Consider the following 26,061-nt stretch of genomic DNA (forward strand, 5'->3'; position numbering starts at 1 on the left):
TTTATTTGTTTTCTGGAGAAGGCTTTCGTCTTAAATACCGGTGAGAAATTTCGCAAGCAGCCAAGTAAGTAATAGTGGGCTGTTCTTATTTGGGCTTTCCGGCGGGAGTAAGCGAAACATGTGTCCGAGAGTCTATTCTTTTTATCAAGGATTCGGCCAGGTCTCCGATCCTAACGTTTCTCATAAGTGCAGACTTCACTTCGTTTTCACACAGAATTTTGTTCTCAACAAGATACATTACTCCATCCTCCAATCCTTCAAAAGAATCCACTCTTTCCAAGGAATACTTTATCTCCTTAGGAATGTTGTATTTGATCGACATCAGGAAATATGCCTCCATCACATTTTGATCATACATAGATGCCTTCTTGAGGCTAATAAGACCGTTCTTGATGTCCTGGAGCTGGATTCTGCACATGGCTAGGTTCCTCAGAAATACTGCATTTCTTTGATCATCGGCCACCAGTCTTTCATATACTACTTCTGCTTCCGAAAACCTTTTGGCAGATGTAAGAGCAGATGCATATAAAAACTGTATTTCAGTATTCCATGGGACTATTTCAAGCGCCTTTTTAAAAGAAATTATTGCTTTTTCGGTGTCTCCGGCTTTAAGAAAGTAAACTCCTTTTGCTCTTAATGGTTCGTACGAGTGGTATATGCTGAGAGCCCTATCAAAATAATTCTCCTCTCCGGTTATGATCCCAAGAATTATGTTCATATTGCACAGTCTCACCTTTGACTCGTGGCTTGTGGGATCACCGATACTTCTTACTTCCTCGAGAGCCCTTTCTACAGCCTCATCATTTCTATTAAGTTTTACTAGACAATTGATGATCTTTGTATTACACCTATATTTCTGAAAGTATACAAGAGCTTTTGAATATGCAGAGCAGTTGTAATAGGCATCACCTAGAAGCTTTTCCCACTCACTATGAAACACAAATGGGATTTCAAATATTGAGTCTGTTATTCTTTCATGGGTAAACTCCAAGTCGTATGGTTCTAGATTGAGCATCATGAGGTAATAGTGTGCTGTCATCTTCACTACTTCGCTTTTTTCATTCCATGGAAACAGCACTCTGTCTATGTACGCTTGGACTTTCAACCTTCTGAGATCCGGGCAAATTTCCGTATTAAAGACCCTTATCATTTCCACCAAAAGTATAGACTGTTCTCCCACGCTTAGGCTCGGAACAATTTCGTTTTCAAACTTGTATTTTTCGGTGCTATAGACATGTTTCTTTTCGTTGCTTGTGCCATTACATCTCACAATCAGTATGGAATTTCCATAAGCCCCTTCATTTGTAGGGACACATCCAACCAGTTCGTACCGGAAACCATACATAGAAAGATCAATTTTCTCGTATTCTTTAAACGACAGCATCATGCATGCTCTTTCCAAACCGCTCAATTCCCTAGGTATACAAAACGGCTGGGGATCCTTGAGACATAAGTTCATCATATAGTTCAAGCGGCTCTTCTCAATTTCATTGGCTGGTTTAGCATTCTGCAGGAGATCTAGAAGTACAATTCCACTCTTGAAAGCTCCGGAATTCTCTAGACTCGGCATTTCCGAACAGTAGGCCGAAAATACATTTGATGCAATAAACGTCCTTAAATCTTCCATTAGATATCGGGGATGAAAAGACGTACAAAATAGACATAAAGAGTCCAAAGCCCATATTTAATTCTAGGTCTTACTGGAAAGAGACGTCGGGCTCGTCAAGGAGAGAGAGAAGTTGTTTGATTGACATGGGCTCTTCGTAACATATGTCGGAGAAGCAAGGATTCTGATTGCATAAGATCTCATAATCGGGAAACCCAATTTTTTCAACTTCATATGAAGACTGGAAACATTCATAGATACCACATTCCTTCATGACCTCAATCGAGCTTGTAGTACCAAACACAAACATCTTCTTTTTGCTCTCTTCCTTGATGAATATCTTCAGTGCTTGCAATACGGCGTTACTAAACCTAGGTCCTATGTTTACAAAGTCAATAAGTCCTTCAATATCGTCCAGGATTACTATGGCCTCTTCAGACTTATATGCATCCATAAACTTCCCTTTTATATAGTTCACCTTCTCGTACTCGCTTAGTCCTATGATGTCTCTTGGCGAAATAATCTTTATAAACGGAAACATCGAAGATCTTGCTGCTTTCACAGCTAGCGTTGTTTTACCTGTTCCTGGAAATCCATGGAACAGCAGAGAAGATGTGGAGTAAAGATTTGTCTTTCTTAGCTTTTGAAGGAGATTCTTGCCATGTTCGATTCCCTGGGTGAATATAGGAGTCTCGTAAAAGGTCTTTTCGAATCTGTAGAAATCCTGCTCGTTTATCCCGAAGGAAGGCTTAACCTCATCGAGTGCTTGAATAAAGTCATTCATATAGACCTTGATATTCTTGTCTCCGACAACACTCATTCTTTCTTTATCGTCCTTCTCTCCATGGACCTTTCTCTCCAAAGCAAAGGAGACAGCACTCTTTACAACTGCTGTTATCTCCGCTCCTGTATAGTTTTTCGAAAGTTTGGCTATTTTGTTTAAGTCAACGCTTTTGTCCAGGTAGTCGTGGCTTTCCATCGTTTTTGTATGTATCCTAAAGATTTCAATTCTGGATTCTTCGTCAGGAAGGGAAATCTCCAGATGAATCTCAAATCTCCCTGGCCTGAGTAGAGCCTCGTCAATCAGGTCCAGCCTATTAGTCATCCCGATAACCAGGATGTTTTCTATCGACTCCACTCCATCCATCTTACTAAGAAGTTGATTGACTACTTGGTCTCCAACTCCTGCTCCACTGCTGTTTCCTCTTCTTCTACAGATCGCGTCAATCTCATCGAATATTATGATATGAAGATTGCTGTCCTCCTTCTTTACTTTCCATTCCTCTTCAGCATCCTTAAACAAGTTCCTAATGTTTTCTTCGCTCTGCCCAACATATTTGTTGAGAATTTCCGGGCCATTTACTATCTTTGGTGGCCTGGCATTGAGAAGAGATCCAAGTTTCCTTGCAATTAATGTCTTTCCTGTCCCTGGAGGCCCGTACAGGATTATTCCCTTTACATGAGGTATTCCAAACTTTTTGATCACATCTGAGTCAAATGCCCTTTGTACAAATGCTCTCCTGAACATCTTTCCAAACTCCTGCTTTAGTCCTCCAATCCCAAGAGATTCAAAGTTGAAGTTTGGATCCAACAGCATGTTTTCTCTAGAGTTGTTTGACAAAACCAGCCTCTCCGAGACAGAGTTGATAAAAACTTCCGTGTTCTTCAGAAGAATTCCATACCTCTTATCCAGAGCAGTGAACATCTCCCGAACAAACACCTTAAATCCTAGGTCTCCAATGTACAAGTAAAACTTTTGATCGATGTTAAATGGAAAGGATACATAAATGTTCTTGAACTTCTCAACAAGCTCTTTTGCATCGAGATCAACCTTTTCCAGATTGATGATCTCTATGTCGAGCTTTAAGAGAGAGATTGGATCGCATTCAACAACATTCAGGTGTTTGACACTTATCTCATCTTTCCCAACACTTTTGTTTAGAAATTCCCTTTGAATCTTGCTCAGCTGGGCATTGCATCCATCGGTAAAGTCAAACTTAAAGGCATACTTACTGTCCACCAATATAAACTCTGAAGGATCTAGCCCAGATGTCCTTGGGATGTATATCTTATTTATTTTTCCCCTTTCCACCTGTTCAATCTTGATGCTCCCTACAACATATTTCATACAATAGGGTCTGCCTCTCTCTGTTTACAAAACAGCTTACAACATTGGCTTATTTCTCGGAAGTTAAAGATACAGAAAAATCAGGAAGGCCGGGCCCCCGATTAGAGTTAATAGAAACAGGATATCCATTCCGTCCTTGCCATCGCATATTCCCTCTAATGCACATACACACCATTTTGGAGGCATCTCAGACCGGTTCTGCGGCCCTGCCTCTGTAATTTCCCGAATAGATTCAACTACGGAGTCCTTGTCAGCACTCAACCAAAACAGAAAGGCTCTTTCGTTAACATAAATATCCACCATGTCTTTTCGCTCCGAAAACTCTAACAGACCTGTAATGTTTTCCAAGAGCCTGCTCATCATCTTTATGTAGCTAAAAAACATACCTTTCTCAACCTTTCTTTTCGTCAAGTGATCGAAGTCGTCATACACAAATAATATCTTGTTAAATAAGTTTGAGAACACAGACATCTTTGCATTAACTCTTGTGTCCATCATGGATTTGACGTACAGCCTTAAAATCTCTGCGATATATTCACTCTCTTTCAAGATAGCCCCTAGCTGGCTTTCAAGACCATTAGCCTTGGATACTACTTCAAGCCTTGTAACTCCTCCAATGTGCGTTGACGTGAAGCTACATCCTTTGATAGACCCTGACTTGCAGCTTCTATCAAGCATTTGTCCATTGAGAAGGAACGGAACACTTGATAGAGTCACTACTATAAGGCCCACAGACACAATAGGCTTTAGAATGGAAGTGATGGCTTCAAGCCTTGCCAGGGCTGCAAGAAATAAAACCAGGCAGAGAACCATCTGGACTCCAAGAAAAAACATTATTTTGTTTTCGTATCGGATTACTGGACGTATGTCTCCGCCACCAGTGTTTTCGCTGTCTTGATAATTCCTTGCTAGCGTCGAAAGGTAGTTTAGAATCTCCTGGCTGGCCCTAGCATTTGGAAGATTAGAAAAATATTTCTTGATTTCCATCCTTAGCTCGTTTAAAGATATATTCAAATACCTTGTAGAAGCATTGAATTCAACCATTTCATCTTCAATTTTCTCTGCTTCCTTCATAAATAACTTAAACACGTTAGTAAACTCCTCTAGGATTCTCTCTACTTGTATTTCAATGTTCCTTAGATTCAAGACATGCCTCTTCAAATTTTCATCATTTTCTGCCTTGAACTGGAAAATTTTCATAAGATTCCCAAGAAAGACTTTTCTCTTTTCGCCATTTCCGGCATTTCTATTAATTGTTGACTGTCCTTGAGCCTTGAACACCATGGAAACCTGGTGGCCTCCCCCGGAAACACCTTCCGAGTAAGTCCTTTCTTTTACCGAAGATTTTTTTTCTACAGGAATGCTAGGACTTTTCCTCTCCAGAGTCGCAAGAGTGGTTTTTTTTCTGATATCTCGTCCCTTAGTGCTAGGATTTTCCTCTTTCTGTCTTTCTTCTTCTGTCCCAAGATTTTTATACAAAGCCAGATGAGATGCTGTAGATTCCTTTTCAGAGTGTCCCGTAAGGCTTATGTGAGAGAGAAGATTAGAAAGATGGCTCCTTTCAAAGGAATCCCTGAACTTAACTCGCCAAGGATTTCCCCATGCACTCCAGAACCATGTACTGGAATTTGAGTTGGGCAGGGATTTACCAAGCATTCTATTAGCCTCTATGACCTTTTGCAGATTGTACGAGCAGAATATAAGGAGAAACCCAATGGTGTATAAAAGAACATTACCTCCATCTCTAGAGCTCCTGAAGAATATCAAAGCAAGGCCAAAGCACGTTATCAACAGTAGGAGAAACAGGTATATATCAAACCTTAAATTTGTTTTTGTCTCTTGAATGAACAACCGGAATGGGGATTGCTGAGGCGGCCTTAGCAAGGGTTCTTTAAGTATAAGAAGCCTTAGCCTAGATGCTAGAAACATTTCTCCCATCAGAACACATAGTTTTATCCTTCTCCTGAAGCACCTGTTTCATGAATCCGGTTGTATCATATCCCATCTAAGTCTTTCCAATTTTTAAGAATAAAAGAAAGGAAAACAAGAGGGGTATGGACTCCGAATGTAAATACCTATTCAAGATAATCTTGATTGGGAATAGTGGAGTTGGAAAAACCTGCCTCATGAAGAGATACACGGACGAGACATATAGCTTTACTCAATCCAGCACAATAGGTGTTGATTTCAAAATAAAGTCTCTTGAGGTTGAGGGGGAGAGAGTGAAGCTTCAGATATGGGATACGGCAGGACAGGAAAGATTCAGAGCAATTATATCCAATTATTATCGAGGAGCACATGGGATTATAATAGTGTTTGATATGGGAAGTAAGGAGTCGTTTAATAATCTCGGAGATTGGCTAAGTGAGGTTAGAAAGAATACAAATGAAAATGTTGAGATAATTATTCTGGGAAATAAGGTCGATGATAAGGAAAAAATTGTGATTACTGAAGAAGAAATAGAAAGGTTTCTGGGGGAAAACAACATTGAAAAGTCGTCGTTTTATATGACAAGTGCAAAGGATAACATTTGTGTCAACGATAGCTTTGAATATCTAACGAGAAAACTTATTGATAAATACAAGAAAATAGGTTTTGGCACTGGAAAGGAGTCTTTCAAGCTTAATGTAGGAGATCCAAAAAAAACTTGTTGCCTGTGATTTAATTGATTAAAGCTCTTTTCAATTCACATTCCTCGAAGTTTTTATTCTTCTTAGATAATTGATGATCTCCTCAGGTTCTGACGTTCTATTAAGGAGTTGATATACAACACTTTCCTCAATGTAGAATCCTGTATCGGACTTTGGGATTCCTAGAGTTTCAGCCAGACACCTTGTATCTATGATAGGCTTGACGAGATAGCACTCTCCAATTTCTTGTTGTATAATGCTGTACACAACTCTTAGTCCATCCTCATACTTTTCATGATTGTCTTCAATGTATTCAATTGCAGAATATATCACTAACGATTCATACCATGTCTCCCCCATAAATCTCACTATCCTAATTAAGTCTTCATCTCCTATCTTCTTCATATCATATCCAGACAGAAAAACAAGACTCTCCTCGATCTTGTTTATCGTTTTGACAAATCTCCTAGAAGATGGAAGTGAAATCTTCATGATATAAGCATTTGAGAACAGCAGACTTTTCCCATTTGGAACAGTCGATCTGCTAAAGAAGCATAACACAGTGTATAGATTTAAAATCTCCCTTCTGTATGTCCTTCCCCACAAATTTGTGATCTTTTCTACAGTCTCGCAAAACATTAGACCTTTTTCGTAAGGTGTCTCCCTTTCCACAGGTGGCTTAAACACAGGACTTACATATCCTCTTCTAACTATCTCCAGGAGCCCGTACTGCCCTCTTGGATAGTGGAGAATTTTAAATATCTCTATGTGAATTCTTTCGTTGGAAACCTTCTTTCCAAGCGCTCTTTTGATTCTCTCGTCCATCAACGCCTCTTCGATCTTCCCGTCGATTTTGAATCCAAGCTTAGAATGAAATCTGAAGATTCTCACAAGCCTTAGAGGGTCATCAAAGAGGGTTGTCCTTGGATCTAGAGGTGTTATTAGAAGCTTGTTCTTTATGTCATCAATACCCCTCCCGGTGTAGTCTTCAACTTCCTTGGTAAACAGATTGTAGAATAGCGAGTTTATGGTTAGGTCTCTACGGAAAGCATCTTCCTGAGGAGTTCCCGGATTCACATTGGGAATCCTCGTTTCAGAATATGTTTCGTTCCTTAGATTTACAAAGTCAACACAGAATCCATTTATCCTTACAACTGCTGTTTCAAGATGCTTGGACTTTTCAGGGTTGTCCTTTATCACATGGACTTCTGTGAGTTTCTGGCCTGTCGAGGATTTCATTAGTCCTGCTGCAAACTTGTATCCGCTAATATTTTCCAACGCTATATCCATGTCGAAGCTGGGATGGCCCATTATCTTATCTCTAACCCATCCTCCTGCAACTCTTGGAGTTACATTTCCAAACTCTTTGGCATGACTTCTTATTAGGTTGAAGATATCCTCCTCGGCTTCTGTGCAATTTATCTGGACGCCCATGAGGGACCAAACAAAACACCTTAAATACAGATCGACCTCGCTTCGAGAGAAACAAAGATCAAAAAGTCATGAGAGCCAACCACTACAATCCAAGCCCCAATCTTCCTTCTTGGGACTCTTCAAACTTAATAAAGAAGAGAATTAGAAAGTAGATACTTAGGTGGAATAGCGTATCTTCGGCCCTCCAAATCCGCTCGAGTCCCGTAAAGCTCCTTAAGATGATAAAATAGATATAGTTTGATATCTTGGTTGTATTATATGCAACTATCCCAAACCTCTGTATATAGTATGCGCTCAAGACCCTGAGTAGAAGAGAGGTGATCAAAAGAAGAATTGATTTGGAGGTGTTTTTTTCTATAAACACATGGATATCATTGTATCTCAATCCAGAGTCGACCAATATAATAAACGAATATATCCAGATGTAAAATGAGCTTGCCAGGAGAAACTTTGGTAGTCCGCTTCGATTTGTCATACAAACCGTCATGAAGTCTGAAGAAACACTAAAGATTACATAAAGTGACAGGTAAATGATTCCAAAGAGAACGTCGAAGAATCCGTCATTGCTATATTGAACAGATTTATACACATTCATTAGAACTACCAGAACAAAACTGAAATTCCTTAAGATATTCTCCTTAGCTGTTCTTGACAGCATGAACATAAGCAGCACAGATAATGGATAGCATAGGCCCCTTGCAGCCATTGCTGTTTTCAAAGACGTCATTCCTGCGCCTCGATACCAAGAAGAATACTCTCCAAATGCAAATAGTCCGAGCGGAAGATATTCTGGTTGTATTTGGACGGCTTCTTTGAAAGTGGTGTTTTTAATTGCAAACGGAACGGACATCATTAAAACAATGAGAGACGACAGAAAATTTTCTATGGTAAGTATCACCATAAAATGGGCCTCCAGATGGTCTGAGGATAAATATAGCTGGAGAGCCCCCAAGAGAGACAGAATCTCTCCGATGTAGAGTTTCTTTTTCATTTGGCAAAGGGGTGAAGTTTGAATTTATGGATGAAGAAAAGGGGTGTTCTCCCGGATAGAGGAAAAACTTGTAGAGAGATAAGATATTGTTCCTAGGCAGAGAAGTGTCTAGGCATCACAATACATAGATGTTAATAACATCCTCGAAAAAAAGATTTTCAGGTGACACCGCGGAATACCTAAAAAGGAGATTTTATTGTGTATACGCCACAATAGAAAATAAATTGGATCAATTCTATATTAATCTGATAAAAAAGGGTATATTTAAAATAAATAGGGTATAAGTTTCATGGATTGTTTTAAGGAAAATCTTTAGAACGGATCTAACTATGTTATTTGTCGACCCAATTTTATCAATCAAATTCGAAACAACAAACCTCCCTTCGATTTGGTTATAAAAGACTCAAAAATTTACCCCAAAATGGCTAGAACAAAACAATCCGCTAGGAAAACAACAGGAGGAAAAGCCCCACGCAAGCAGCTGTCTGCCAAGTCCGCCCGTAAGGCTGTGGCCCCCGCCTCAGGTGGTGGGGCCAAGAAGTCCAGGTACAGACCTGGATCTGTGGCCTTGAAGGAAATCAGGAGATACCAGAAGAGTACAGACTTCTTGATCCGAAGACTTCCTTTCCAGAGGGCTTGCCGTTCTGTGGTTAAGGAGTGTAGTAATACTACAGACATAAGATTCCAGGGCCCGGCTCTTGGCTCAATTCAAGAGGCCTTGGAGGCCTATCTTGTTAGTTTGTTTGAAGATGCTATGCTCTGTGCATGCCATGCAAAGAGAGTCACTGTATTTCCAAAAGACATAAGCCTTGTTCTGAAACTCAGAAGCAGACACGTCAAATCCATCAGTGATTAAAATCTTCACTTTAGTTCTCAGGTTTCTAGAGGATACCTTCTGTCTATACCGAGTTTATTAGAATATCTCATTGTTCCCTACCCTTAGCTCCTGATTTTTTCCATGTACATTAAGGTTAGTGGTATCAACAAGATGATCAATAGATATGACTTGAATAAGGTATTTACATTTACCAGGCCTATATACAAAACAATAGAGCATTCTCCAGATGTTCGGTTCTACTTCTATAGTACTCTGCATGAGATTGCAATGGCAGAGAAACTCAATAAAAGAAGTTTAATTGAGTGCTTGGAGGTGAGCTTTATCAAAAACCCACTAAAGGAGAAGTCCTGTTTATCAATTTCCTCCTCCAGATCTTCCTGTTGCTTATACACTGTATGCGACAGAGATGTTTCTATAGATATGATTGAAAGGCTTTTCGGACTACCTGCCCGATGCTACTTTAGATGGGGAGAGTTCAAGGAGATATACATAATTGAGTTTAAAGAAGCTGTGGAGATAAAGAAGGCAGACTTTACAAAATATGTATTTGCTTTCGAGGACTATATAGACTATGTAATAGAGAACGGCCTTTTCGACCAGGAGTGAGGAAATAGGAATTTCTCAAAAGGGGGAGGAATATCTCCCTGACAAAAGTAAGAATGGAGAACCAATGCCATATCTTTCCTTTTTTTATTCCTGAGGTTTCCAAAGTGAAGGTAGAGTATTTTGACCTGAATGAAGATACAGGTACTATAAGAGGGATTTTTTGTGTTAAGAAAAAGTTAGAAATGGACATTGACGTGTTTATTTGCAACAAAATAGTTACGGATCCTTTCTTTTTTTGGGAACCAGCCTGCTCGGGGTCCGTATTTGAAAAAGGTCTAGAGCTTGTGAGGAGAGGCCTAGGATTTCCCAAAGAGGATAGAAAAGGGCCCACCCTCGAGAAAATGATCACAAAGGTGAAAAAGTAAACACCCAATCCGTAGAGCATTCTTGTTTTTTATCTTCAATTTACAAGAAATATGTTGCAGCAAAATTTTTACCCCATCGAGTAATGCATTTTACATCTGCCATGAAGCGTGTCAGGCTTCCATCGTCTGCCGTTGCCGTCCGGAAGGAACCTAGATCCAAAAACATCTACCTCCGTGCTCTTTCAGACTTCTATACCAAGGTGGCCGATAATACATCTGTCCTGGCAATCAAGAAGATCTCTAAGAGATTGAAGATGTCGAAGTCAGACAGACGGCCGGTCAAAATTTCGAAAATCGTTAGCGAGATAGGAGAATCCAAAGATAAGGTTGCTGTCATTGTTGCAAAAGTCCTTGATGATGATAGGATTATGGAGATTCCTCCCCTTAAGATTATTGCTCTCCAATGGTCAAAAGGAGTGAAGGAGAAGATTGAAAGATATGGAGGAAGCATAGGAACTCTTGACCAGCTTTTTGAAGTTTGTCCAAACATGGATGATATACATCTTATTTCCTCCTCCAAGTTTGCTAGAAGGTCTGCTAAGTTCTGGGGTCCTGCTCCGGGAGAAAAGGGATCTACTACTTATCCAAGGGCAAACCAGAAGTGCCATAACCGTGAGAAGCGTGTCATGATGAAGGGAAGAAAGGCGCCGCAATCCAAAAGGACAAGTGAAGAATAAAATGGTCTAAGTTTTACTAATATATCTCTGTTGGGAAGATCTATTTGTCTGGAGCTGGCAATCTCAAAAAATCTTCTATCTCTATAAAGCATGAACAAAATTCGCATTCCACCCTGGAATTCTCTTCATTGAGTACTTTGTATTTTCCTCCACACCTGCACACAATAGACCCGATGTCGTCTCTGTTACAAACAAAATAAGGAACCTCCTCATATTCTTCTCCTCTTTCATATTTCTCGTAAGATTCTCTTAACTTTATATACTCGTTTATATCTCCCTTGCTTCTGTCTGGATGTATCAGGAGTAATCTCTTCAAATACTTCATTCGGACTTCTTCTTTTGAAGCTCCTTTCTTAACACCCAGCAAACTGAAAATAGACATTAAGGGATACAGAGTTTGTTAAATAACGTAAAGACCCGGGGGTTGGTAAATTCAAGAGACACAGCAAAGACCTAGGAAATTCTAAAACGGCTACACCAGTGTTTTATAGATGGCCAATGGTCGAAGCCGAAAATGAAACATTGTTTTAGAAACTTCTTAAAAACAGATGGTAAGGTTACATCATGCTTATTCTCTCACTGTTAATGAGCGTTGGTGCATACTATCTACCGCCTACAAGGCATGCATTCATAATCTCTGCTAGAACACTGCCACCATATCGCCTAGATTCATTCCCATTTACACAGGTGGGGCCCTACAAGACATCTGGAGATCCCATCATATTTGCAAGACCATCTAGAGTTGATAAAGAGACATCTACGGAAGGGAACGAGAAAAGTGTGTCTGGAGAGAAGAAGGAAGAGTCTAAGAAAGGCCTTTCTAATATTATATTTGGAAGCACTGTGTGCAGATTCTTCTTCTACACGGCGATGGCAGTTATAATATTCTTCATAGGGTATCAAACGAGAAAAAGCCACGAGGGAGGGTCCTACGTAAGACTTCCTACAACATCAAATAACTAATAAAAAGCCTAAGAAATCGTTTTTGTATTGTGTAAATACGATGTGGGATTTAGTAGAAGAAACAAGAGACACTTTTACAAAGCTTAATTTGGTTCCATCCTTTAATGTAAGACTCTACTACATCCTTTTAGTTGATGTTGTTTTTTCTGTTCAACTCTTCTGTCTCTTCCTTTGTCAAGAACCTACCTGAGGGAGCTCTCAGCCTTTTCATAGCATGTTTATGTCTACTTTCATGCAAATAGTTTCTCTTGTTTGTTATCATAAGTGTATCTAGGATGTCTCTTCTTGACTTTCTTTTCTTAATCCAGTTGAGCTGCTTGGCATTGACATAAAGAGGCTGAAAAGGTTGATCGCTGAACGGAAAAGAATAGTCATAAGCACCGTAGTTGCTTTTATCTGGATATCCTACATCTCTTAGTTGCTCGTCTTCAAAGCTGATGTCACCGTATCGGGTGTTTGGGCCCTGGTCCATAATGTCTCTGTGCTGCATACAACATCTATTCCGTCAAAACTTTTGTAAATCTTCCTCCTGACTTGTTTCAGGATGTTTGTTTCTTCCACCAATTGCATGGTGAGTTGGGATCGTTCGAGATGGCATCTCTACTCATCAACAATATATGCAAAGCTCAAAATAACTTTGGGATTTCTAGTCCAGTAAGGTTTGTAATAAGGTTCGTCTTATCTAATCTTTATTTCATCATCCCTCTCCCCATCCAACTCCCAAAAGTTTATGTTAGAATCAGAAGATCCAGATACAAAGTACTTTTCATCGTCGGAACAGGAAAAGTGGATCACTCTGTTCTTATGCCCCAAGAAGTATCTTTCTACCTTGAAAGAGGACATCTGTGACAGTCTGATGTCATCTTTTGAGTATCCGTGTGTACTCAGGATCTTGTTGGACTTCAACCATCTTAGATTACAAATTTGAGAGCCATAGTCTACAGATCTTATCAAACACGAGCTTGATCTACTCGAGTTTACGAGATTCATGTCCCATAGCTTGATTGTTTTGTCTGCAGTTCCTCCACCAGACACCAACAGGTTTGGGGAAAGAGGGGACCAACTTATGGCCTTCACTGCGGCCTTGTGGCTGGAACATTGTTTAAGAGGATGGGATAAGTTCCTGTAATCATAAATATAAAGTCTATTGTCGTTCCCGCCGGATGCAAGAAACCTAAGGTCCTTGCTTATGCTTAATCCACAGACCTCCTGACGATGGTGTAGAATGGTTGCCACAGCCTTCTCCGAGCGAAGATCTGTTATCTTTATTTTTCTATCTCTGCTTCCAGTTATAATGTTTGCATTTTCCGACTCGATTACACCTATTCTTGATCTGTGGAATGAATACCTGGTTATCTTTAGAGAGGCTATATCAACATTCAACATGACACCGATAGAAGTCCCAAGGGCAACAGTGCTAGTGGTTGGGTTATATTTCACAGATGTTATTCCAAGACTGCTAAGATTACAAATCTGCAATGTCTTCGAGGAAAAGAAGTTGTGAACAAACAAACAGTTGTCTGCAGTGAAAAATACATTTTCTCCTGACCAGTCAATTAGACTGCTATAGAAGTCGTCGGGAAGGGATTTAACCTTCAATTGTCTATATGGCTGAATGATTATTCTTGGCCCAAGGTTTTGGCTTCCAACAGTACTTAAATACGGAATTTCGCCCATGGAACAGGCAAACCTTGCCTCATACATTTCCTCTTTAGTTCCAAGATCATAGAAGTTTCTTTGTGCATATCTGGAAGTAGTTTCCTTTTTGTTTATTAGGAATCTGTCCATCTATGTTTGTTTATGAAGACTTCCTCTCTCAGATAATTTTTGGTGTGTTATTTGATCAAATAGAAATCAAGATGCTTTAGCATAATGAAAGAGATAATTTATCAAGTCCAGTAGTTTCAAACACAGAATCTAATAGAAGCTCCAGACTATCCTAGAACTTGGAATCTTTCCAGCAGATCCTTAGTATCCATCGTTTCTATATCCGCGTTTTGCTGGGAGACTAGGCTGTTTGCAACAAACATTTTAAACGACTGGAGGTTCATAACCTTTTCCTCTAAGGTGTTTTTAGCTATGAGTCTAAAAACATTCACAGTTCTTTTCTGACCTATTCTGTGAGCTCTATCCATGGCTTGGAGATCATTAAAGGGGTTCCAATCGTGCTCATACATCACAACAGTATCTGCTCCAGTAAGGTTAAGACCTAACCCTCCGACTTGCGTGGTGAGAAACAATATCTGGGTTGTACCCGTGTTGAACTCCTCAGCAATCTTAGCTCTAGTCGAGCTAGGTACGGATCCGTCTAGTCTTGAGTACTTGAATTTATACTTCTCCATGATGTCCTTTATAACAAAATCTATGCTGGATTTGAACTGAAAAAAAATAAGTATTTTGCTTCTTAAATCTTCTCCTCCGCAAAGGGAAATTATATCTTCAAGTGCTTTGACCTTACAAGACACTTCACTAGAATCCTTGAAGTGGCTCATATGGGAAACCGCAAGCAAAAGATCTCTTGTCCTTTTGAACCCGACGTTCTTCTGGTCTATCTTTCCATACTCCAGGTCTACATCTTCAAGTTTCTCCTTGCCCCCTCTTTCATTAATCTCACGATATAGCTTTTCCTGGGCAGGCCCAAGGTCAACAATTATGTCACGAATTATCTTTGGAGGAAGGTCTTTCAGTACATCGATCTTCAATCTGCGGAGAATAAATGGAAGAACTTTTTTGTGAAGAAGGTTAAGTTTTTCCTGAGTTTTTTCTATTTCAGTATCAGACATCTTTACATTCAACGACCCATACTCTTTTTCGGAACCAATGTAATTGGGCATTAGGAAGTTGAAAAGGGATACCAGATCCTCTACACTGTTATGCACTGGAGTTCCTGTCAGAACTATCTTTCGAGAGCACTTTATCATATTCATTCTTGAGTATAGAATTGTGTGTTTGTTCCTAAGAACATGCCCTTCATCAACTACAACGTAAAACCAATCCTTCTCAATAAAGCTTAAATAGTCATTCCTAAATGTTTCATAGGAAGATATCAAGATTCCATATTCTCCTCGGTTTTCTCTCCTGTAAATCTCTGCAGTTACGAAGGGGAAAAACTTCTTAACTTCGGCTTTCCAATGCCCAGTAAGGCTTGAAGGACAGATTACTAAGATCTTCTTCTTTGTCTTATAAATCTCGGAGCAAAGGAAAGTCAACACCTGCAAGGTCTTTCCCAGACCCATGTCATCCGCAAGAATTCCGTTGAGACTGAATGAATGGAGAAAATTCAACCATCTTACCCCCTCTATCTGGTAGTCTCTAAGTTTGACTAGTATTGGGCATTTTATATGATACTCTGGGATCTTCCTTACATCAAGTAGCGAGTCAAGGGATTTTTTCTCATTTTCAATCACCTCAAGTAGATCCTTAGATATCTTCTCGTTTGTTCTAAACCCAAGAGTTGGAATAATCTTTGAAAATAGTCTTGAGGATGTCTTCCGATTTACATCACTTGAGATGTTTTTAAGAAGTGGCCTGACAAACAAAGGATTGAAAGAATGATCCCCGTTCATCAAGACAGCATCAAGAAGCTCAACATCTAGATTTTCAAGTGCCTTCCTCACAAACTTCTCATTGAACTCCAGAGATTTCATAAATCCATTGATTACTGTGATATTTCTCTCCTGAAGTGCATCATCAAATATAAACGCTATCTTTTGAATCTGCGAGGCTTTTGTGTATATATGAACAGTTTTTGAGAAGAAGTCCAGTCTGTTTTCCAGGCTTCCAACCTGCAAAAAGAAGGGATGATCAAGAAATCTACCATCAAACCCCTCAAAGAACCGAAGAAACCCGTTCCTTCCTGAAGACAATCTTTCATATGCAACCTGGAGAAAATTGTCGACAGAAATCTTCTTTGCATCATAGTACTCCACTATCATTTTAGAGAACAGATCCAGGAACTGGATGCAGGTCTCAACTTCAAATAGGGCTGGTGCATTGCAAAGACTAGGAAATTCAATAGATGCTATCATCCTAACATAGTCTATATATAAAGGATCCACCATTGGATGGATTGAATGGATCTCGGGGTTACTAAGTTTTTTCTTAAACTCTTTCTGAGGTGCCATTCTGAGATCCTTGCATTTGCCAAAGTAATCTCCTAACTCTTCTATACTTCCAGACATCGGAGTCCCACCTTTATGAAGTTCCTGGGCAGACCTATATAATGCAAGAAAAGTTCTGTCTATCATAGTCTCATTGCCAGTCTGCAAATCTGGAAATTCATTCTTCATAATGCATTCAAATAGAAGACATCTGTTCTTTAGTATCTCATCCTTTCCTATTACATTTATCCCACTCTTTGTGAAATAGAGGTCTTCGTAGGAAACAAAATCGTCTTCTCTGTAAGGCTCATACAGACTTCCCCCAATGACGTTCATGAAATGAATAATCAAGTTTCTTGGAAGGTCCTTGCGTTTCTTGAGAATCTTAATTGCTAACTTTCTTATCTCTTCCTTTTCCTCTATTAGAACCACTTCTGCCACAAGGAAGTCGATCGACTCTTCAGAGAGATTTTCTACCATATTCAAAATACTGGTCCTGACCTCAGGAACCGGAGAAGTAAAACACGGGAATATATCTTTCAGCCTTTCTGGAGGAATGGAGAACTCTGGATTTTCCCGATATATCTTGGTCAGGAGAGAAAGATTGGATGTTTTTGAGACCGAAATAACCTCTTCCGATTCAATGTTTTGCCAGCACTTGTCAAGGACTGTATCAATTCCGTCTATTATTGAGAAGTGGCAGAGAAGCTCTGCACTGAGCAGCTTTATGTCTTCGTCCGGGCTACTTAGAAGGGATACAAGCTTCTTGCAAAGCCCATTCTTGTCTTCAACAAACTCCTTCAAATATCCAAGTGCTATAAGTCCCGAAAACTGGACTTGCCAGTCTTCATTGTCCAAAAATCTAAGCAGTTGCTCTATTATGTCATTTGGCCCTATTAAAGGATATATATATGACAGAAGATATGCAGCTGCATCTCTTACCGGTGCTACAGTTCTATCTTCCACAAAGTCATTGAATTTATCTGTGACAAGAATTTCATATATCTTTGAAAAGAGCTTAGAGTCAATTCTTATTTGAATTTCTCCTTCTCTTTTGTCTATTTCCGAAAACATTGCTGCAAATGCAAGAAATGCTCCATGTCTCTTATACCACTCATAACTCAGTAGATTATCACTTATTTGTTCAAAAAAGTCAAACACATTTTCAATCGGTTTCTCTTCCACCTTCTGTCTTTTGATGGTTTCCCCGCTTCCTGCCTTGAAGTCGATGTCGCTCAGGAAGTTTGTCTCCACATGCTCCAGCTTTGCTATCTTCTTAATCATTCTCTTCTGCTCCTGGACAGATGGTGCTTGTACATTGAATTGCTCTCCTGTCGATCCCAAATATATGCTAGTGCCTTTCTTGTACTCAATCTTGAAATTAGTCACAAGCTTAAACTGGAACATCAGAGACTTGAGAATCCGGGCCCCATTTTTTCTATCCTCACTCCCCTGCCCACACAAGAGCCTGTATGTTTGCTTAAGAATATAAGGAGTGAAATCAACATACTCTTTTATTTGAGAAACCAGCTCATCCGTAGTATATTCCTTCAGAACTTTTGACTGGGCTGTGTTCAGTGTTGTGAAGAACTTTTCCAACCTATTCATACTTCCTGGGGTTAATGAAATGCTTTGTATTTATATTTTCACGCTACAGCATAAACTAGATAGTCTGCATTCTTCAATGGTCATGAAATCCATTTATTCCTTTGCTTAAGACAATAATCGTCCTTGTGACTTATTAGGTAGATTCCTTTTCACCTTGGGAAACCACACCAAGATCAATGTACAATATCCTGCCAAATACCTTTAGAATCTTAGCCCGAAGCAATTGGAGCATTTTCATCCGATTCAAAAAATAACTGGTAATTTCAAAACATAAAATAAAGTAATTTCTTTTGTTGAAAATGGCAAAGAAAGAGGTTGTTAAACACGATTTTGATATTGAATATCCATTTTGGGATGACATAGACAAAGATAAAATTCAATTCAAAAAGTTGGAGAATGGATACTCAATAAGCTATGGCGATGAGAAAGAACATGAGAATGAAAATAGAAGAGAGTATAGGTCACGGTCTATATCCTTCTCGCAAACTTATGGAGGAAGAAAGGTGAAGGATGCAAACATGGAGATTGAGGGAGGAAAAATAAAAGTAAAGGGAAGGTTTTGTGACGAAAAATAAAAGCATTTACTGGTATTTTATCTTATATAGAATGATTGCTGTTAGAACCAGAGTAAGTACAATAAAACTTCTCAGAGTATTAATTAATGGATAGAACCATACTTCTGCCTTATGCCACAGCTCAGGGGGCAAGGAGGAACTTTCGACCTTCTTTTTACAATATGGGCAGAAGGGTTTTTTTCCAAGGAGGCACCATCCCTTAATGCAGTCTTCATGGAAAGAATGGGTGCATACTAATGTATGTATCTTTTCACTGCCATTAAATGATTTTGTGCAAATCATGCAGAGAGAGTTATTATTTCCTTTTCCAGGTACCCCTTCTTTGCTATAAAACCCTGTGGAAATGGCCACAGTCTCGCTTAAAAAGAAAATAACCTCTCTGCTTAGAAGCCCGAAATACAGGAAGAACAGCAAAATGGAAAGAGAATATCCAAGGTTCTTCGGGTTCAGATAGAAAAATATGAAGGTAAGGGATTGCCCCAGAAGGATTCCTAAATTTGAAATGATGAACAACGTTTTAAACACGCCGTAAATGTCCCTCATCACATCTTTTCCAAGAGATCCCTTCAATACTCTAACCGTGTTGAAAAGTATAAAGCCGGAGAATCCTAGCCAGCAGAGGGGAAGAAAGTAGGACTGAATGTAAAGAAAAAAACCAGGGGGAAACAACAGAAGGATGAAAAAAACACAGAAATCATGGCTCTTCTTGTTGATCCCCTTCCAGACAGCAAAGAATGTTTGGATGACAAGTGCATACACGGCTATTACTGCCATTTTCTGTAAAACATCTCCAAGAGTGGGCTGTCTTTCTATTATTATCACCTGCCTTACAGGCCTGTACTCCCCAGCAATTCTATATTGGCTTGAATAGGCCACATTTTCAGAGTCATCAAAAAAAGACTCACTTTCGTACTTGGGGACTCTATTATTCTTGGAGTCTTTACTTTCTTTTTTCTCGGCTGCATGGCTTAACTTCTCGTTATTTTCTTCTTGGCTCATTTAGGGCACCAACAAATTGGTTTACATATCATAGAATTTAATCGACCCGAAACAACAAAAATCAAAGTAGGTATGCGCTTATATGTCTTTAATTACTAGAATTTATGGGGAGGCTTTCTTTAATCTTTTCCGAGAAGCTTGCTGAGAGAACAGCGTATTGCTTCTGTTACCTTGTCTATCCTCTCGTTTGTTACGCTTAGATTCTTTGGAAATAAATGGCTAATATCACGAAGATAGACCGGTTTTGGGGTGCTGAACTTTTTGAGGTTGCAAAGACGATTCAGCAAAAAGACGAGATTCTCATGTCTTTCCTCCATGTTCAGGCATTCTTGAATGTACTGGAGAATGTTCTCCAGGATATTGTCATAATCGTATATAGCCTCCTTCAGCTCAGATATCTCACATATCATTATACCTTCCTTTCTTTCAAGTTCCCTTAGATGAGCTATTCTCTTGTCCCTCCATCTTTTGGCTGCAATCCGATTTCTTTCTTTTTTCCATATGCTTTTTATCCTTTCCTGATCAGACTGCCTTATAGAAGACTCAAAGATGTCCATTGGATGGCAGAATTGGTTTTCCTGCTCGGCGATATACCTATATTTTTCCTGATGAATTGGAATCCTATTCTCCAAAAAACTTGGCCCAAAGAAGTAGTACGGATGTATGTAAGGCTGATTTCCATCAATAATGGGCTTGGAATCGTATATCCCATGTGTACTTTTTGGATACTCGTTTTCATAATTGATATTCTTTTCTCTGCTTTCCATGAAATGGTCAATCTCTCTCATCTATTCCATATAAGCGGGTGATGGACTGAAATGCTTTAATTTTAATTACTTCAGCCAATTAATTGCTTAATTTGTCTTTTGCCATAAGGTTCAGGTTGAAAGCAAAAGGATCTCTTCCTTTCTGTGATGGAAAAGAACCTGAATTCTGGAATTTCAAAGACTTGCCTATTCTGGGACCAAAATAATCAATCCCCCTATTCATGATAAATTAGTATTTCCCACCCCTAGGGAGATGTCTGAAAGTATGACATGGAAGGAGTTTGTGGAAAATAGGAGAGTTCAAGCCTCCAATCTGCTTCTCACCCACGGTTTTATGATTGAGTCGTGTCAAAATCATCCATTTAAAACAAAAATTATAATCTTAAACAAACAACATAATGGAAACGATCAAATGTGTTCTTGTGGGAGATCCATCGGTGGGGAAAAGCTGGTTAATAAGCACATTTATAACAGGTAGGAATCCAGAAGGTTATATCCCGACTCTTTTCAACAACTACAGCAAGGTTGTTAGTACTGGAGATAAAAAGTACAACATGACGCTGTGGGATACAGCTGGAAGCGAAGAATACAACAAACTGAGGAGCTTGTCTTTTCAGGAAACAGATGTTTTTCTGGTATGTTACGCTGTTAATAACATCCTCTCGTTTCACAATACCAGGAGATGGATAGAAGAGCTTGCTGAGTACGATGTCCCGATGATCTTGTGTGGTACCAAGTGTGATATAATCGACGGGAACATTGTAGACCGAAACCTTCCGATAAAGTTAAGCAAGGAGTACAAACTATATGGATTCATGGAATGCTCTTCCATAGAGCTAATAAATGTAAAAAGGGTCTTTGATGTAGCTCTAGAGGCAGCATTGAAGCCTCGTAAAAGCAAGTTTCGATCGATCTGGTTCTGCTGTAAGTGTGGATAGATGTGGTAAGTGTCCAAATAAATATTTTTATAGTACTCTAGAAAACACAACATATGCTTTCCGATGTGCTGAAATATCCCTGGAATTAGCCCTTTCAGGGATGAGAAGAAGACAAAGAAGACAAAGCTCAAATATATTCCACATGCTCACAAAGAACCAGATAGTTGAACTTAGAGAGGCTTTTAACTTCATGGATGTTAACAGTGACACATTTGTTGATAGAGCGGATCTAGAGAGCTTTCTGGAGTCAATAGGAGCACCTTTTTCAAGCGAGGAAATTGATGAGATGATGGCCGAGGGAGGAGACAGCATGACATATATGTTATTTCTGACAATGATAGGAGAAAGGCTTAGCTGCACTGATACAGAAAAGAACATCTTTAATGCTTTAAAGGAGTTTGATGACAATGGGGATGGGACAATCGATGAAAAGCTGCTAAGGACATGGCTTACAGAAAAGGGAGACCAAATGGCAAGGGAAGATGTTGACTTGCTCCTAAGGGGTTGTGCAGAAAACGGAAGGGTGGATTGCAGAAGCCTGGCAACAAAAATAAAGTACGGAGAAATCATCACTGAATAAACATTTTTCTCTTGTAATTTCCGTCCATAAAGAAAGAGATTGAAAATAAATCAATTTACTTTATCACCAAGGATTTCGAGGGAAGGTCTCCTGAACCTTGTCTAGCTCATTCAGTATGACCGTCTGCTTCTGTCGTTCCTGTAGTGCGTTGTCCACGTCTCTTAGGATCTTCTCCCCCATTCCCCTTAAATCCTCCAAAAAATCAATCACCTCTCCTTTGTTCTGTATGACAGCAAGCTTTTCTTTTTTCTCCAAAGGTAGATACGTCCTATATATGCGGTCTAAGAGAGTACACTTTCCCTCTTCTTTTTTGAGGCGGTTATAAACTCCACCAAAGATCTTTCTGTATATTTGCAGGCATCCATCTATTTTTGACTTAAGCTTCTCTGACCTCATTCTTAGTCCACCTATTTTTTTCCGCAGGAAGTCATACGAGTCATTAATTCTTCTACATGCATCCATCTGGAGAGACTTCCTATGCTCGATTTCATCTCCTTTCAATAGTACAGGCATCATAGTTGGATCACTTGTCAGGGAAATGTTCCATAGAGTCTCTGGAAAGTCCAAAGGACGTGCGAACGGCCCATCAACCTTGTTGTAGAACACATATTTGAACTTATAGTTTTGGGATGATGGATCATAGCTCTTTTCGATGTTATCTATTAAGGTTAAGAGCTCCTGGTCTTTCTGCATCTTATATTCCATGGGCTCTTCTGGCCGGAAGGGTTTAATAAAGAAACTTGTACAATAAATTTTAGTTTGTTTTTTTAACAGTGAAGATGAAGTTAGAAAAGTCTGCAATCATGAGAAAAAAAAGACAAGGATACAGTGAATTCATCGTTGATGACACAAATTGGAATGGCCAAAGAACAATGCTGATAAAGTTGCATTCCATATATCAGATGTATCGGAGTGCGGGAGTGATTGGTGATGTACCGCCAGACATGCCTTCCAAATCATTGTTAAAAGCATCAAGAGGAACCATTGCAGCTGGGTACAAGCTCCACCTCGTTAAGATGGCTCTTATTGATGAACGTCCATTCAAGTTCAACTTCGAATCTAGACGGTACTATTTCAAGAATGTAAATATCGTATTTCTTCTCGGAATGATCAAAAATAAGCCCGAGCTTGTTTACTCAATGCTTAGCAATGGTTTCCCTAACAACATCAACTCCTCGATTTTTGGAAGCCCGATGTTTCCAACCTACTTCCACCTCGCCTGTGCAATGCATCATAACATATTGTCTGTTTTCCTAAAGTTCTCTCCAAGCTACTCTCTATGCTGGAATGGTCTTACTCCACAAATGATTGCATCGTTTAGTGGAAAATCTTTGGAATCTAAACAACCTTTTAATTTTGTCTCAATGAAGCAGTATTTACTGTTGAATTCATTTAGAGGATTCAAGATTACCGAGACAGATGAAAAACCTATCTTCCTAATAGATTTTCTGTGCATGGAAAACGACATGGAGGAAGCCAGAAGAGTACTCAACAGAAATCCAGAGCTGTCTAGAGTCAGTAAGATATGCTATCTAGCTCAAGATAACATAGAATGGATTATGTTCTTAAGCAGGTACCAAACATCGGTGCATCAGGAGTTCAATGGAATCTCTCCCCTTCATATAAGCTCGATAAATGGAAATTTCGAGGGGCTCGTTGCACTTGTGGCGTTAGGAAGCTACATAAACTCTAGGGATCGTCAGGGAAATACACCAATGCATTACTGCGCAATGATGCAGCACTTCCGATGTCTGGAGTTGCTCATCAGGCTCGGGGGAAATATGAACATGGTAAACAGGGAAGGAATCAGCACAGAGGATATTTTAATTAGCCAAGGAAAAGTCTTTGATATTAAAGAGGTAGATCTAGAACTCCCAGAGGCCTTGTTCCAAACTCTGGGAGATTCAGTCGAATTCAGACATCATCTATCAATAATTGATAGGATCAAGTATAATTGTAACCACACCATCGTCAAAAAAAATAGATTCACAATAACATCATTGTTGAACTTGCCGCATAAGATTGATTACACAGAAGATTTGATTCAAAAGGTTCAAGGTGTTAAGGACACAAGGAGAGATAGCTATTCGCCTCGCCAGTCATTACAAATATTCTTGAAGAACATTCAATAAGACAATGTATTCGAAACCCTGAATGGAGGGATATGGGAGCTGCAGAGTTGTTATTGGAAACGAAGCAAGAATGATTCCAGAGGAGGAAAGAGTAATCCCAGAACTCACCCACGAATGGAAGGCCTATGTTAAGGCATCCCCAGAAATAGTAAAAAGGGTTGAATTCAAATTGCATGACTCATTTAGCAATAGGTTGGTGAATGCAGAATATCCATTCGAAGTTGTAGAAAGAGGATGGGGAGAGTTTAGCATTCAAATTAAGATTTTTTTGTTTAACGGAGAAAAAATAATGACTAGCCATTTTCTACAACTCCATGGAGACTCCGATGTGGTAATAAGCGAAAGAGTCGATGAGATTGTATTCAAAGGCGAAAGTAGCCCGGATACTCCCTTGGATGAGGAAGAGGAAGAATATGAGAGGATAGAAACAAGTATTTTGGGAATGCTTGAAAAGTTTAAAGAAATTAATGAATGAAGAAATCGCCAGAACAGACAAATGGCTTAGGATGCAGAAATATATTTGGCAAGAGTTGTATTTGCAATACTAATAAATGAGAGATTTTGTAGGAAATTTGTATTATTAAACTACTTGAAAGTTAATCCCAGATCTCAGATACCTAGCTAAAATTCCCCAAATAACACGGTTCTAGAAAGCATCCAAATGTCAACAATATTTTTCTAATACTTGCCGCTCAGTATAGAAAATTCAATTCCAGAATGGCACTGAACTCGTATTGAATCATTTAACTTCATAAGGAATTAGAGTTCTCAGTGTAGTCCTATAGAAATCAACAGTTACTTTCCAAAAAAAAGGATCACAAAGGAATTAGGCTTCCTGTCATTTTTCCATCAATGCTTAGATTACGATGGTAAATCAGATTCTCTTTAAGACATCATATGAGAAGTTACTTCAGCCAATCAGAAAGTTTTCTAAAAGTATAAAAGTAAAGCGGCTTGAGTCTTCAATGGGTGAAACTTCAAAGAAAGACTGCAACCACTCCACAAACTCCCAGTGCGAGGCTTGTTGCGAGAAAAATAAAGCCTGCGAGGCCAAGGATAAAACAAAAGGTAGCGTTAATGAGGCTAAAGATAAAACAAAAGAAACTGTTCAGGAGACTAAAGACAAGACAAGGAATGCAGCAGAAAACGTCAAGGATAAGGTAGACAATAAGGACAAGAACGAGGTATACGATAATATTAAGGAAAAGGGAAGCGAAGCATGGGATAAAACAAAAGAAGTCGCAAAGAATATGAAGGAGGGATTTAAAGATCTTGCCAACAACGATAAGCAGAAGAAATGAATTAAACATCTTAGCTTATTTTTATTCTTAAACACTATTATCCTTTCTTTATCTTTCCGGAAAAAGCTTCGGCCTGCTTACTCTTAACTTTCTAAGACTTGGAAGAGAAGAGACTGGAATAAAAATGCATCAGCATACTACATTTCAGACTTCCCGAAGCGACCCAAGGTTGCGACTGCTTGAATGGAAGTTTATATTAAGATAGGGGCCTCTTTATGGCCAATTTCATTATATAAAATACAACTGATTTTTGGCTTAAAACAACAATGACATAGGCAAGGGCTTTCATAGAGTATGAGAAAAGAAGCAGAGAAAGACCAAAATGGAGTGAATGGTCCTGAGTCCTCGAAACTCAACGAAAAGCTGATGTCGGGGGGACGTCTTTTCCGTGTGTGCCTGACTGGAGGCCCATGCGGGGGAAAAACGACACTCCAGATCTCGGTAGCAGACATGTTTGAAAACATGGGATGGCATGTGTTTCGATCTCCAGAAGCAGCCACTATTCTCCTAGGAGGAGGAATTAACCTGATAAAGAGAACTCCTCTCCAACAGAAGATATTCCAAACAGGTGTTCTAAAGGTAACACTTCAAATCGAAGACGCTTACAATAACTTGGCTAGAGACATTGCAGAAAATGGAGGAGATGCAGTTGTGATTTATGATAGAGGAACAATGGATGGATCTGCATATGTAACTAAAAATGATTGGGAAGAAATCTGCCAAGAAGTAGGAATGTCGGAAGTTGGACTCCGGGATGCACGGTATGACTGTGTGATTCATCTTGTGAGTGCAGCAGACGGAGCTGAAAAGCACTACGGGAATG

At 39.4% G+C, this 26,061-nt stretch overlaps 23 protein-coding genes across 23 annotated transcripts; 11 read left to right on the forward strand and 12 right to left on the reverse strand.

Annotated features, from left to right (window-relative positions):
• Positions 1 to 85: 85 nt before the first annotated feature.
• On the reverse strand, positions 86 to 1,627 carry Eint_031310 (uncharacterized protein; the record flags this gene model as incomplete). The annotated part of the gene is made up of 1 exon (XM_003072587.1): positions 86 to 1,627. The coding sequence occupies one exon, from the start codon at positions 1,625 to 1,627 to the stop codon at positions 86 to 88; it is 1,542 nt and encodes a 513-aa protein (XP_003072633.1).
• A 70-nt stretch (positions 1,628 to 1,697) lies between these two features.
• On the reverse strand, positions 1,698 to 3,734 carry Eint_031320 (Cdc48-like AAA ATPase; the record flags this gene model as incomplete). The annotated part of the gene is made up of 1 exon (XM_003072588.1): positions 1,698 to 3,734. One exon carries the CDS (start codon positions 3,732 to 3,734, stop codon positions 1,698 to 1,700), a length of 2,037 nt encoding a protein of 678 aa, XP_003072634.1.
• Positions 3,735 to 3,797: 63 nt separating this feature from the next.
• Eint_031330 (uncharacterized protein) lies at positions 3,798 to 5,672 on the reverse strand (the record flags this gene model as incomplete). The annotated part of the gene is made up of 1 exon (XM_003072589.1): positions 3,798 to 5,672. One exon carries the CDS (start codon positions 5,670 to 5,672, stop codon positions 3,798 to 3,800), a length of 1,875 nt encoding a protein of 624 aa, XP_003072635.1.
• Positions 5,673 to 5,788: 116 nt separating this feature from the next.
• Eint_031340 (Rab GTPase) lies at positions 5,789 to 6,394 on the forward strand (the record flags this gene model as incomplete). The annotated part of the gene is made up of 1 exon (XM_003072590.1): positions 5,789 to 6,394. One exon carries the CDS (start codon positions 5,789 to 5,791, stop codon positions 6,392 to 6,394), a length of 606 nt encoding a protein of 201 aa, XP_003072636.1.
• A 21-nt stretch (positions 6,395 to 6,415) lies between these two features.
• On the reverse strand, positions 6,416 to 7,798 carry Eint_031350 (tRNA nucleotidyltransferase/poly(A) polymerase; the record flags this gene model as incomplete). Its single annotated transcript, XM_003072591.1, has 1 exon — positions 6,416 to 7,798. The coding sequence occupies one exon, from the start codon at positions 7,796 to 7,798 to the stop codon at positions 6,416 to 6,418; it is 1,383 nt and encodes a 460-aa protein (XP_003072637.1).
• Positions 7,799 to 7,880: 82 nt separating this feature from the next.
• Eint_031360 (uncharacterized protein) lies at positions 7,881 to 8,789 on the reverse strand (the record flags this gene model as incomplete). Its single annotated transcript, XM_003072592.1, has 1 exon — positions 7,881 to 8,789. The coding sequence occupies one exon, from the start codon at positions 8,787 to 8,789 to the stop codon at positions 7,881 to 7,883; it is 909 nt and encodes a 302-aa protein (XP_003072638.1).
• Positions 8,790 to 9,210: 421 nt separating this feature from the next.
• Positions 9,211 to 9,645, forward strand: Eint_031370 (histone H3; the record flags this gene model as incomplete). The annotated part of the gene is made up of 1 exon (XM_003072593.1): positions 9,211 to 9,645. The coding sequence occupies one exon, from the start codon at positions 9,211 to 9,213 to the stop codon at positions 9,643 to 9,645; it is 435 nt and encodes a 144-aa protein (XP_003072639.1).
• Positions 9,646 to 9,747: 102 nt separating this feature from the next.
• Positions 9,748 to 10,233, forward strand: Eint_031380 (uncharacterized protein; the record flags this gene model as incomplete). Its single annotated transcript, XM_003072594.1, has 1 exon — positions 9,748 to 10,233. The coding sequence occupies one exon, from the start codon at positions 9,748 to 9,750 to the stop codon at positions 10,231 to 10,233; it is 486 nt and encodes a 161-aa protein (XP_003072640.1).
• A 53-nt stretch (positions 10,234 to 10,286) lies between these two features.
• On the forward strand, positions 10,287 to 10,598 carry Eint_031390 (uncharacterized protein; the record flags this gene model as incomplete). The annotated part of the gene is made up of 1 exon (XM_003072595.1): positions 10,287 to 10,598. The coding sequence occupies one exon, from the start codon at positions 10,287 to 10,289 to the stop codon at positions 10,596 to 10,598; it is 312 nt and encodes a 103-aa protein (XP_003072641.1).
• An 83-nt stretch (positions 10,599 to 10,681) lies between these two features.
• On the forward strand, positions 10,682 to 11,275 carry Eint_031400 (60S ribosomal protein L18; the record flags this gene model as incomplete). Its single annotated transcript, XM_003072596.1, has 1 exon — positions 10,682 to 11,275. One exon carries the CDS (start codon positions 10,682 to 10,684, stop codon positions 11,273 to 11,275), a length of 594 nt encoding a protein of 197 aa, XP_003072642.1.
• A 40-nt stretch (positions 11,276 to 11,315) lies between these two features.
• Eint_031410 (uncharacterized protein) lies at positions 11,316 to 11,657 on the reverse strand (the record flags this gene model as incomplete). The annotated part of the gene is made up of 1 exon (XM_003072597.1): positions 11,316 to 11,657. One exon carries the CDS (start codon positions 11,655 to 11,657, stop codon positions 11,316 to 11,318), a length of 342 nt encoding a protein of 113 aa, XP_003072643.1.
• Positions 11,658 to 11,839: 182 nt separating this feature from the next.
• Eint_031420 (uncharacterized protein) lies at positions 11,840 to 12,238 on the forward strand (the record flags this gene model as incomplete). Its single annotated transcript, XM_003072598.1, has 1 exon — positions 11,840 to 12,238. One exon carries the CDS (start codon positions 11,840 to 11,842, stop codon positions 12,236 to 12,238), a length of 399 nt encoding a protein of 132 aa, XP_003072644.1.
• A 127-nt stretch (positions 12,239 to 12,365) lies between these two features.
• Positions 12,366 to 12,728, reverse strand: Eint_031430 (CCAAT-binding factor subunit B; the record flags this gene model as incomplete). Its single annotated transcript, XM_003072599.1, has 1 exon — positions 12,366 to 12,728. The coding sequence occupies one exon, from the start codon at positions 12,726 to 12,728 to the stop codon at positions 12,366 to 12,368; it is 363 nt and encodes a 120-aa protein (XP_003072645.1).
• A 188-nt stretch (positions 12,729 to 12,916) lies between these two features.
• On the reverse strand, positions 12,917 to 14,026 carry Eint_031440 (WD40 domain-containing protein; the record flags this gene model as incomplete). Its single annotated transcript, XM_003072600.1, has 1 exon — positions 12,917 to 14,026. The coding sequence occupies one exon, from the start codon at positions 14,024 to 14,026 to the stop codon at positions 12,917 to 12,919; it is 1,110 nt and encodes a 369-aa protein (XP_003072646.1).
• Positions 14,027 to 14,172: 146 nt separating this feature from the next.
• On the reverse strand, positions 14,173 to 17,946 carry Eint_031450 (Mot1 helicase-like protein; the record flags this gene model as incomplete). The annotated part of the gene is made up of 1 exon (XM_003072601.1): positions 14,173 to 17,946. One exon carries the CDS (start codon positions 17,944 to 17,946, stop codon positions 14,173 to 14,175), a length of 3,774 nt encoding a protein of 1,257 aa, XP_003072647.1.
• A 581-nt stretch (positions 17,947 to 18,527) lies between these two features.
• Positions 18,528 to 19,520, reverse strand: Eint_031460 (uncharacterized protein; the record flags this gene model as incomplete). Its single annotated transcript, XM_003072602.1, has 1 exon — positions 18,528 to 19,520. The coding sequence occupies one exon, from the start codon at positions 19,518 to 19,520 to the stop codon at positions 18,528 to 18,530; it is 993 nt and encodes a 330-aa protein (XP_003072648.1).
• A 119-nt stretch (positions 19,521 to 19,639) lies between these two features.
• Eint_031470 (leucine zipper domain-containing protein) lies at positions 19,640 to 20,308 on the reverse strand (the record flags this gene model as incomplete). The annotated part of the gene is made up of 1 exon (XM_003072603.1): positions 19,640 to 20,308. The coding sequence occupies one exon, from the start codon at positions 20,306 to 20,308 to the stop codon at positions 19,640 to 19,642; it is 669 nt and encodes a 222-aa protein (XP_003072649.1).
• A 377-nt stretch (positions 20,309 to 20,685) lies between these two features.
• On the forward strand, positions 20,686 to 21,225 carry Eint_031480 (RAS-related cell division protein 42-like protein; the record flags this gene model as incomplete). Its single annotated transcript, XM_003072604.1, has 1 exon — positions 20,686 to 21,225. The coding sequence occupies one exon, from the start codon at positions 20,686 to 20,688 to the stop codon at positions 21,223 to 21,225; it is 540 nt and encodes a 179-aa protein (XP_003072650.1).
• Positions 21,226 to 21,325: 100 nt separating this feature from the next.
• On the forward strand, positions 21,326 to 21,805 carry Eint_031490 (Ca2+-binding protein; the record flags this gene model as incomplete). The annotated part of the gene is made up of 1 exon (XM_003072605.1): positions 21,326 to 21,805. One exon carries the CDS (start codon positions 21,326 to 21,328, stop codon positions 21,803 to 21,805), a length of 480 nt encoding a protein of 159 aa, XP_003072651.1.
• Positions 21,806 to 21,868: 63 nt separating this feature from the next.
• Positions 21,869 to 22,510, reverse strand: Eint_031500 (uncharacterized protein; the record flags this gene model as incomplete). Its single annotated transcript, XM_003072606.1, has 1 exon — positions 21,869 to 22,510. One exon carries the CDS (start codon positions 22,508 to 22,510, stop codon positions 21,869 to 21,871), a length of 642 nt encoding a protein of 213 aa, XP_003072652.1.
• Positions 22,511 to 22,584: 74 nt separating this feature from the next.
• On the forward strand, positions 22,585 to 23,937 carry Eint_031510 (ankyrin repeat-containing protein; the record flags this gene model as incomplete). Its single annotated transcript, XM_003072607.1, has 1 exon — positions 22,585 to 23,937. The coding sequence occupies one exon, from the start codon at positions 22,585 to 22,587 to the stop codon at positions 23,935 to 23,937; it is 1,353 nt and encodes a 450-aa protein (XP_003072653.1).
• A 22-nt stretch (positions 23,938 to 23,959) lies between these two features.
• Eint_031520 (transcription initiation factor IIF auxiliary subunit) lies at positions 23,960 to 24,412 on the forward strand (the record flags this gene model as incomplete). The annotated part of the gene is made up of 1 exon (XM_003072608.1): positions 23,960 to 24,412. The coding sequence occupies one exon, from the start codon at positions 23,960 to 23,962 to the stop codon at positions 24,410 to 24,412; it is 453 nt and encodes a 150-aa protein (XP_003072654.1).
• Positions 24,413 to 24,803: 391 nt separating this feature from the next.
• Eint_031530 (uncharacterized protein) lies at positions 24,804 to 25,238 on the forward strand (the record flags this gene model as incomplete). The annotated part of the gene is made up of 1 exon (XM_003072609.1): positions 24,804 to 25,238. The coding sequence occupies one exon, from the start codon at positions 24,804 to 24,806 to the stop codon at positions 25,236 to 25,238; it is 435 nt and encodes a 144-aa protein (XP_003072655.1).
• Between the last annotated feature and the right edge of the window lie 823 nt (positions 25,239 to 26,061).

The sequence above is a fragment of the Encephalitozoon intestinalis genome, chromosome III (assembly GCF_000146465.1).
Source record: "Encephalitozoon intestinalis ATCC 50506 chromosome III, complete sequence".
Lineage (NCBI taxonomy): Eukaryota > Fungi > Microsporidia > Unikaryonidae > Encephalitozoon > Encephalitozoon intestinalis.